Below are 10,630 nucleotides of genomic sequence, written 5' to 3' on the forward strand. Positions count from 1 at the left end.
GGATGGGGGGCACTTTTCTAGATGAAAATAACCTATAAAGACCTAACTCTATTCATTACATGAGTCTTGATTAACCTTGATTCAAATATATTAAACAACTATAAAAAACATCTTGAGGAAAATGGGAATAATTATATATTTGGTTTTAGATTATTTTAGGAAATTACTGTTAACTTTAACAGAAAAAAATGATACTATGTAGAAGATACATATTTTCAGGAGAGGCATTTCAGAGTAAGGTATCACAATATTTGCAACTTAATTTCAATGTTTCTGGGGGAAAACTGCTAATAGCAAAATGTTTATTATTGTATTTCAGTGGTGTGTATATGGGTCTTCATTGTACTTCATTCTCCATTTTTTGTAAGATTTTTTTGTTTGTTTTTTAGATGAGAGGAGGGGAAGATAGTGAGGCAGACTCCTCCATGTACCCCAACTGGCAACCCTATCTGGGGCTGATGCTCAAATATCAAGCTATTTTTAGTGCAAAGCTTGATGCACTCAGATCAACCAAGCTATCCTCAGCACCCTGGGCCACGCTTGAGAATCGAGGAGGGGAAGAAGGGAAGAGGAAGAGAAAGTGGAGAGGGAGGGGGGAAGAACCAGATGGTTGCTTCTCCTCTGCGCCCTGACCAGGAATCTAACCAGGACGTCTATATGCCAGCTGACGCTCTATACAGAGCCACTGGCCAGGATCCCATTTTTCTTTATTCTTGACACTTTTCATAATAAAAAAATCGGGGGCCTACCCAGATGGTGGCACAGTGGATAGAACATCAGACTGGGACATAGAGGACCTAAGTTTGAAACCCCGAGGTCTCCAGCTTGAGCATGGGCTCATCCAGCTTGAGCATGGGCTCACCAGCTTGAGCATAGGATTGCTGGCTTGAGCATGGAATCACAGATATGACCCCATGGTTGCTGGCTTGAGCCCAAAGATAGCTGGCTTGAAGCCCACGGTCGCTGGCTTGAGCAAGGGGTCACTTGCTCTTCTAAAGCTCCCTGGTCCAGGCATATATGAGAGAGCAATCAATGATCAACTAAGGAGACTAAGGAGCCTCAACAAAGAATTGATGCTTCTCATCTCTCCCCCTTCCTGTCTTGTCTTTCCCTATCCGTCCCTCTCTCTGTCTCTCTCTCTCTCTCTCTCTGTCATATACACAAAAATGATGGGGAGATGTAAGTGATCCTCAGAAAAATAATTAAAGATCCAACTCCTTTTAGGACTAATAAAAACTATTTCCATAATAAATGAGTAAATATGTATATAAATCAGGGGTCAGGAACCTATGGCTCGCGAGCCAGATGTGGCTCTTTTGATGGCTGCACCTAACTCACAGACAAATCTTTAATAAAAAAAATGTTAAAAATATAAAACATTCTCATGTATTACAATCCATTCATTTCCTACCGCTCCTGTTCATGGTTGCGGAGCCAATCATAGCTGTCCTCCGGGACAACACCAAATTTTTATTGGATAATGCGTAACGTACACAGGTCGTTGTATGGCTCTCACGAAATTACATTTTAAAATATGTGGCGTTCATGGCTCTCTCAGCCAAAAAGTTTCCCGACCCCTGATATAAATTATAGTATGAACCAATTTACATAATAAGTATTTCAGTCTATGTATCTGTCTCCAATCCAATCATCTAAAAAGATATCTAAAATGCAAATAGCAAAATGTTTATTATTGCATCTCAGTGGTGTATATGGGTGTTCACTGTACCTTGATTTCTATTTTTTTTGTATATTTGAAACTTTTCATGATAAAAATGATGGGGATACCTAACCTGTGGTGGCACAATGGATAAAGTGTCAACCTGGAATGCTGAGGTCGCTGGTTGGAAACTCTGGGCTTGCCCAGTCAAAGCATATATAGGAAGCAACTGCTACACGTTGATGCTTCCTGTTTCTCAACCTCCCGCCCCAATTTTCTCTCTCTCTCCTAAAATCAATAAATAAAATCTAAAAAAAATATTTTTTTAAATGATGGGGGGGATGTAGGAGATCATCAAAAAAATTAAATAGGCCCTGACCAGTTGGCTCAGCAATAAAGTATCAGCCTGGCGTATGGAAGCCCCAGTTTGATTCCCAGCCAAGGCACACAGAAGCATCCATCTGCTTCTCCACCTTTCCCCCTCTCCTTTCTATCTCTCTCTTCTCCTGCAGCTATGGCTTCATTGGAGCTAAGTTGGCCCAGGTGCTGAGGATGGGTCCATGGCCTCGGCCACAGGCGCTAGAATGGCTCTGGTTGCAATGGAGCAAAGGCCCAGATGGGCAGAGCATTGCCCCCTGGTGGGCTTGCCGGGTGGCTCCCGGTCAAATGCATGCAGGAGTCTGTCTCTGCCTCCCTGCTTCTCACTTCAGAAAAATACAAAATATAAATAAAGTCCCCTTTCCCAACTGCTTTTTGGATTAAAGACAACTATTTATAAATAAATAGGTAAATATATAACATTTATAGTATGGACCCATTTATATAAAAGGTGGTTCAGCCCTTGTCAGGTAGCTCAGTTGGTTAGAGCATGCTCCCAATGTGCCAGGGTTGCAGGTTCTATTCCCAATCAGGGCACATTCAGGAATCAACCAATGGGTGTGTGAATAGGTGAGGCAGCAGGTTTGTGTTTTTCTCTCTCTTCCTCTCTCTAAAATCAATCAATAAAATTTTTTTGAAAAATATTAAGGTAATACAATCTATGCATCTGTCTCCAATCCAACCATCTGTCTAAAAAGACACCTAGTCCTGGCCACATGGCTCAGTAGGTTATTAAGAGCATCGTCCAGAAGAGCAGAGGTTACCAGATCAATCCCCAGTCAGGGCACACACAGGAACAGATTGATGTTCCTGTCTCTCTCACTCCCCTTCTTCTCTCTCTAAAATCAATAAAGTAAACATTTAAAAGAAAAGATGTCTGAAATTACTACCTAATGTTGATTATACTAATTTTAAGATTTCACCCTAATATATTCCTTTTGTTTGAATTCTTTATAATGATCACAACATAATAGCTTTCCTTTTTAAAAAGATAGATATTTCAAGATACTGATTCTAGGTTGTGGCAATATGAATGAATAATTATTATTCTTCTTTGTACATTTCTGTATTTAACCCCAAATTTTTTAAATGAATTCTGAACATAAGGAAGTGAAGACAATATGTGTACACAACACTTTGAGAAATCGGACTGAAAGAACTGGGAGTGTCTATGTGGAATCAAGGGAAGGCTTTTGCTGATGGAGAGAGGTTGCTGATGCAAAGAGGAGGATCTCTAGAAGGGCGCAGGGAGGCATGTCAACCCAGAAATGCAGGGGTGGCCCTTCCACAGGAATGAAGAAATATTCACTCCATTTTAGCAGGAAGGATAGGGAGGGGCCTCCTTGCTGGTTTCTATTTTCTCATTTTCTCAATGAAGTATCACAGCAGGAGCGTGGAGGCTGGGGGTGTGGGAGGTTTCATGTCAAAGGGCAAAGTCTGAAAGAGTCATTTCTGGGACAAGGAGAGCTGTTACAGGTTTGTGAACAACAACTTAAAGTCAAACCGGCCAGTCCAGAGCGGTGTTTCTCCCAGGCCATCAGAGTGCTTAAGCACTGAAGGAAGTGGGCAGATGAAAGGAGGAAGCTGTGCTGCACAAGTGACAGCCAAGGTGGGAGCCGGAAGCGAGTCACATGGCTTCCAGAGCGGCTCCCTGCTGGACAGCTGGACCCAGAGGGGAGGGTTGCCAGAGCCCTAGGTGGTGGCCATCCCTGTGGAGACTGGAGCACGTAGCCCTGGGAGCGACCACAGCTGCCATGATTTAGCATGCTGAAGCCCCAAAGGCTGACTTCAGTCTGAGTTGACAAGAAGACCAGTCTTCTTTACTGACTGAGTCACAGGAACAAAGGAGTCATCACAGTGCAGGAAGAGTGCCCGGGGATGCTGCAGTCTCTTCAAGCAGGCACTGTGGGGAGCCACCGACACCACCTCCACCGCGCCCCCAACCCTAGCACCTGGCAGCGCTCGGGGTGAGGCCAGCTTCTTCCCAGGTGCCAAAGGGAACTGCATCTTTAAGAAAGGCACATTTTCATTAAAGTTTTGAGGAAATTAAGAATTGGTTTTGCTTTTAATGTAGATTTCCAGTTCCACACACTGGAGATTTTGACTCAATAGCTTTTATAAAAACCTCTTGGAGGGATTCATTACCAGGCAGGTTTGGAAACCATGTTGAAGAACCCTGGGGTTCAGAAAGAAGCAGACACACAGCAAGCACTTGTGAACTGAATACAATTAAGTTCTATATATTTTAGGGATTATCTGTAAATTCTAGCATGTCATAAAGAACAGTATTAAAATGGCAACACAAAAACAAGTCCTGACCACATGTACAACCATCATGGATCTGAATACCTGGCTTTTCCCTCTCACCCCACATGGTCTGGCAGTTCATGTCCTTCAGTGGCCTCTCCATCCATCCAGGAAAATATGGCATTATGTTGAACTAAAAACAAGTAAAATAACTAAAACGAATAACTAAGACCACCCATCAGTCTTGTGTCCCACCCACAAAAAATCTGCTCAAAATCTAAGAGAAAAAATATCCACTGAGCTACATTCCCATGACCCTGGGATTGAGGTGATTATTAAGGTCCTTCCTTCAAACCTACAGCACAACATTATCCTCAAACAGTTAATGCTCAGGTCAGATTTCTATGGTTTATTGTAACAAAGCACACCAACCTTCCTCTCCTCAAAACTGCTCCTAAAGTGTTTTGAGAAGAATGAATGAACACTATTATTTGAACTGGGTTCTCCAATTGTATAACATATTACTTTACAGAAATGTAAACCATTTACTTATACGGGTTATAAGAGTTTTGTATTGCTGAGACAAAAAACTCAATTTTTTCCTTTAATCACAGAATTCAAAACAAAATTTTAAACATAGAAAGGGTAAAGCATGGAATGTTTCATATTCTTCTTTTTTTTTTTTTTTTTTTTTTTTTTCATTTTTCTGAAGCTGGAAACAGGGAGAGACAGTCAGACAGACTCCCGCATGCGCCCGACCGGGATCCACCCGGCACGCCCACCAGGGGCGACGCTCTGCCCACCAGGGGGCGATGCTCTGCCCATCCTGGGCGTCGCCATGTTGCGACCAGAGCCACTCTAGCGCCTGGGGCAGAGGCCACAGAGCCATCCCCAGCGCCCGGGCCATCTTTGCTCCAATGGAGCCTCGGCTGCGGGAGGGGAAGAGAGAGACAGAGAGGAAAGCGCGGCGGAGGGGTGGAGAAGCAAATGGGCGCTTCTTCTGTGTGCCCTGGCCGGGAATCGAACCCGGGTCCTCCGCACGCTAGGCCGATGCTCTACCGCTGAGCCACCGGCCAGGGCTCATATTCTTCTTGGTTGGACACAACCCTTCATCTTCAAAGCACTTAACCAATGTTAACTGCTCCCTACTTCGAACAAGAAGACATGTTTTGAAGGCGCTGACTACCACGGCCAGAGAGCACACCTGCTCACTCAAGTTCAGAAAGTGGGGATTGAGCTCAAATGTCATCTGACACAACTCCCAACCACTCCCAAACAAGCTTATTAACGGCATTTTCTTGTTTGTTTTTTATCATAGGCTTTCAAGTTGGGTTTTTTTTTTTTCTTTCAGTAGCTTCCACTGTGTGTGTTAAATGATCCCAGTTTAGGCATCTAGTCATTCCAATTTCTTTAAAGCAGTGTTTGCCTTTCCCATGGACACCAGCAAGCATGCTGTGACACACTGGTAGAGACCTTATAAACAAGATCTGCACCCAAAGAACCACCAAAAATCCTCCCAAATCTATCGCTTCCCTCTATATCCACTGCTAATCCTTACCCCCAGTCCAAGCCATCTCTTAGAATTATCTAGAATACTGCAGTTGCTTCCTAGCTTACTCCGTTTCCATTATCATCACTTCTCCAACCACCGACCAGCAAAAGAAACCTTTTTAATCCCACAAATTGTCACATCACTCCCATTGCAAAACTTTCAAAGGGACTAACAACTGCATTTAGACTAACATTTAAATAATTGGCTTGGTATGATGGTCTCTCTGCTTTCACCCTGGTCCCCCAATATCTGCTCCCAACACAGCAGCCAGAGTGACGTAGATCACACTCCTCTGTCCCTTCTAGTGCTTCCCATCTCGCTCCGAGCCCCCACTGTGGCCACGAAGGCCTATACAACCTATACCGACCCATCATCTGGGACCCATCCAGTACCATTCCCACCCAAGCTGCTTATTCTTCCGTGCCTGGAATGTTCTTCCTCTAACTCCCTCACCTCACTTATATCTCAGCTCAAATGCCACCTCCTCCATACAGCTTCACTGACCACACTGAGATAAAATTCTTTCCAAAGCCCACACTCCCTACCTCCTTTTCCTACCTAATTTTTTTTTCCTCCTGACTGCACAGCCCATCTGCCATAACGTAAATTCCAGCAATTTATTCCCTACACTAGGAAAGCTCCATGTAAGCTCTGGGACGCCAGATATATGTGCCATAACATTTGGGATTGTGACCTTAATCACCTCTGTATCCCAAGTGAAGGATCCGATCCTGCCTTCCCCACCAACCTCCCTGACAGCTCTTCTACTTTTCCCCACTTGCTCATTCAGTTCCAACCATAGTCAACTCTCTCTGTTGCTCCAGCACACCAAGCTCATAACCCCTTCAACACTTTCCCTCCTGTCTGGAATGCTGTAGCAACAACCACTCCACCCTGGGCAATCTCATTTCACACCTAAAATCACCTTGCTTATTCATGAACCCACTTGTTTATTTTCTGTCTACACCACTGATACGGGATTTCCAGGACAGAGGCTTTGAGTTGTTCGCAGCTGCTCTCTGATTCCTGCCCCGCTTGACACATAGTAGGTGCTGCTCAGTATGTATGTTGCAGGTGTAACCAGCCAAACTCACGTGGGTCTGGCTTTCTCAAGTATAACATAAGAACGCTGAAGATGCTGACACTTCTTTGTGCTCTTTATAAAAATGCCGGTATTACAGTATCCTAGCAAGTATAGTTCACAGAGACCCCTCACTTATGACGGCTCCTGCAAAGCCCTGGGAGGCATTTAACAGGGTTGTAATTATCCAGCTTTCGCATCTGAGAAAACTGTTGACTATGTGACCAGAACAAGAGGCATAGTTATTAAATGGTGGAGCTGGGTCCAAACCCACAGCTATTTCAATCTGCTATGGTGACAGCAGGATTAAGCAGGTTTTTCTAGTCCTTATAAACAGGTTCAAGGAACCTTAAACTTGCTGGTTTACTGTACGCTCATTCAAAAAAAGTACATCAGGGAACGTCCCGTTGTTTTTCCGTCTTCCATGAACATGCTGGTAATTTGAGAATGATAACACAATACAAATAAACTTATCTGTTCTGGACTGATCTGATTATTGAGCATCTGTCTAGACTCACATAAAGAAATGTTCACTTGTTTTAGCTCTCGGTGCGTTTGGAAGCACCGGGACGGAGCCGCTAGGCAGTGTCCATGGGAGTAAGCAGTGGTGGTGCCTCCCGTGGTCACTGCGAGTAAAATGACTGTGAGGTTGCCCTTACTTTTAGAAAGCTGCGACGGTCCCGGGCTGCGAAAAATGTTATCAAGGGGCCACCTACGTTGGCACCGGGACTCCCAGCTCTCTGTCCCCGCCCGCCCACCAACTCGGCTTTAGTGCACCCAGGGCAGGGCACCGCGCCGCTCCCCGCCCGGGAAGGACCTCGCGAGTCCCGCCCGCTCTGCCCGCCCGCGCGGCGCCGATGCGGGGAAGGTCCTGGGCCAGGTCGCCGCCAGCAGCCGAGTGCCCCCGCAGACCCCGTCCGGACCCCTCGCGCCAGCCTCACCGGTAGGTGGTCAGCAGCGCCTTGTTGACCAGCACGATGAGGAAGGAGCAGGTCCCGTAGAAGAGCGCGGACAGCAGCTGGGCCCCCCGAGAGGGCTGCCGGCCGCAGGCGGGGTCCGCACCCGCCCCGTCGGCCTGGTGGGTCATGGCCCGCAGCTCGCAGCCCCACCGCCCGCCGCCCGCCTGCACCACACTCGGGCCCGCCCCGCCCCAGTTCCGTCCCCGCCCCGGTCGCACCGCGAGGGCGCTGCCGAAACAGGAAGGGCACCAGAGCGAACTCCACGTGCGGGTGCGGCCGGGCCAGCGCCCCAGACCTGCGGGCGCCCGGGGAGCCGCGCGGCGTGACTTGGCCCCAGAAGTAGGGTGCGTGGGAGCACCCCCGTCTCTGGCTGAGCAGACTAGGGTTTCGGAGGGTGCAAACCCTACCTTCTCCCAGACTGCTCTCTTCGGAAGAAACGCTTCAGTTAAGTCTCAGGGTTGGTTTTGATTTTTCCCTACGATACTTTTTTAATGTATAATTTACATACAATGAAATGTAGATTTTAAGAGTCGAATCAACCCGTGGAACCACCCAAATCAAAACATAACATGGCCATCACCACTTTAGTGTCTCTTTCGCCTCACTTAAGTCTATCAGAAGTTATTCTAACTCTAAATACCACAGGTTAGATTGGCCTTTTCTAGAAATTCATGAATATGTTCTCTTCTGAGGCTTTTTTCACTCCCTTTTTATTTCTGCCACTAGCCCCATGTTGTTTCTTTTCATTGTTGAGTAGTAGCAATTTGTTTATCCATTCACCACCTGATGGGTACATTTGTTTGTTTCTGGTTTAGGGCTATTATAAAAATACTTCAATAACAAGTAGTAGGCATATATTTTCATTTCTGTTCGATAAGTACCTAGTACTGGAATGGCTGGGTAAGGTGGGCACAGTCTCAAGGCTTTCCTTACCTCTGGCTGCTTTCTGGCGGGTTCTCTCCTTACCTGAGGGGCCCCTTCCTGTCTAGCCAGATAGCCACTGAGCATCAGTGTGTGGAGGTTAACTGCAGGAGAGCCTCCCAGAACTGCCTCTTCTGACCAGTCTACCAGCTAGCAATTTTTTAAGTGTCCCCCATTTTCATTCTCAATAATTAACTTTAAAAATCTGAAAACTTAAGCCCTGGCAGAAAGTTGGGTTGGTTGGAGAGCCATTCCAGAGAGCAAAAGGTAGAGCGTTGTATTCCCTGATCAGGGTACATACAGGAGCAGCTTGATGTTCCTGTCTCTGTCTCCCTGCCTCTCTCTCTCAAAATAATAATAATAATAATAATCTGAAATCTTAGCGGTTTAGAAAAGCTAAAGATTTCAAGGTAAGTATGTTTGAGCCTAAATTATATCCCTGACCTACAACTGTTTTTGCGATTGTAGGCATTGAACAATCAAGAACATTTTCAGCACTGAAAAGAACTAAAGCAGAACTTTTTTTTTTTTTTCTTTTTCACCTTTCTGAAGCTGGAAACAGGGAGAGACAGACTCCCGCATGCGCCCGACCGGGATCCACCCGGCACGCCCACCATGGGGCGACGCTCTGCCCACCAGGGGGCGATGCTCTGCCCATCCTGGGCGTCACCATGTTGCGACCAGAGCCACTCTAGCGCCTGAGGCAGAGGCCACAGAGCCATCCCCAGCGCCCGGGCCATTTTTGCTCCAATGGAGCCTCGGCTGCGGGAGGGGAAGAGAGAGACAAAGAGGAAAGCGCGGCGGAGGGGTGGGCGCTTCTCCTGTGTGCCCTGGCCGGGAATCGAACCCGGGTCCTCCGCACGCTAGGCCGACGCTCTACCGCTGAGCCAACTGGCCAGGGCCTAAAGCAGAACTTTTGAAAGTAACTACCACTAAAAGGAAGAATCCACATCACCCAAAACAAGAAAGAAAACACAGATAAGACCATTTTAAAAGAGAATGAATTCATAGGCAAGTTCTATCAAAAAATCTAAACTTGAAGTCATTTTGGTAATTTCCTCAAAAAGATCGTTTCCAATGAGTCTCAAAATAAATTTTGACTGCAAAACATTGCAGTTTAAATAACCTTAATCAAATTTACATTTAATTTGCTTCTATGTCAACACTTTCCAGACCTTAAGTTGCTGTTGAAATCTTGTCCATAGTCTCTGTTAAAATCACAACTCAGAACTAAAGAGTTGCTTGCAAATTCTTTTGGAAAGCCCAGGCCGAACCTCGACATTTCAGGTATAAAATTAAAGGTATATTAAAAATATCTAATGAAAAATTAGGCAGAATTGCTTGACTCAGAAAAGTAAACAGGCTCTGAGTGGATTCTTGGGTAGTTGACCCAGATTCAACACATCCTGAATATACATAAAATTAAATCCCATTCCTGATGACGCTAATGTAAGGTCTACAGTAAAACTGGCAACAACACATCTACACCAGTGTATTTTTAACACTATAATAATGAACCAGATGAAAACATTAAGTGAGGCCCTGGCAAGTTGGCTCAGGGTTAGAGCATCATCAGCCGGGCATGTGGAAATCCCGATTTCCTGGGTAGGACACACAGGAGGAGACCATCTGCTTCTCTACCTCTACCCCCCGCCCCCCGTCTCTCTTTTCGCCTGCAGCCATGGCTCCATTGGTTCCAGCGCAAAGCCAGAACCCAGTCCACGGAGCCTCTGCTAGGTTGAGCATGGCCCCAGACAGGGGTTGCCAGGGTGCATGAGGAAATGTCTGTCTCCCCTCCTCTCACTGGGAAAAAGAAGATAAATAAGTAAATA

General features: G+C 45.9%; 1 protein-coding gene across 1 annotated transcript in view; it reads right to left on the reverse strand.

Annotated features, from left to right (window-relative positions):
- SLC35D2 (solute carrier family 35 member D2) overlaps positions 1-8,088 on the reverse strand; it is a 52,005-nt gene extending 43,917 nt beyond the window's left edge. Inside the window, exon 1 of the mRNA XM_066257397.1 lies at positions 7,860-8,088. Coding sequence (XP_066113494.1) covers positions 7,860-8,005 — 146 coding nt within the window. The 5' untranslated portion in view covers positions 8,006-8,088. The remainder of the gene's footprint in view (positions 1-7,859) is intronic.
- Positions 8,089-10,630: the final 2,542 nt, after the last annotated feature.

The sequence above is a fragment of the Saccopteryx bilineata genome, chromosome 2 (assembly GCF_036850765.1).
Source record: "Saccopteryx bilineata isolate mSacBil1 chromosome 2, mSacBil1_pri_phased_curated, whole genome shotgun sequence".
Lineage (NCBI taxonomy): Eukaryota > Metazoa > Chordata > Mammalia > Chiroptera > Emballonuridae > Saccopteryx > Saccopteryx bilineata.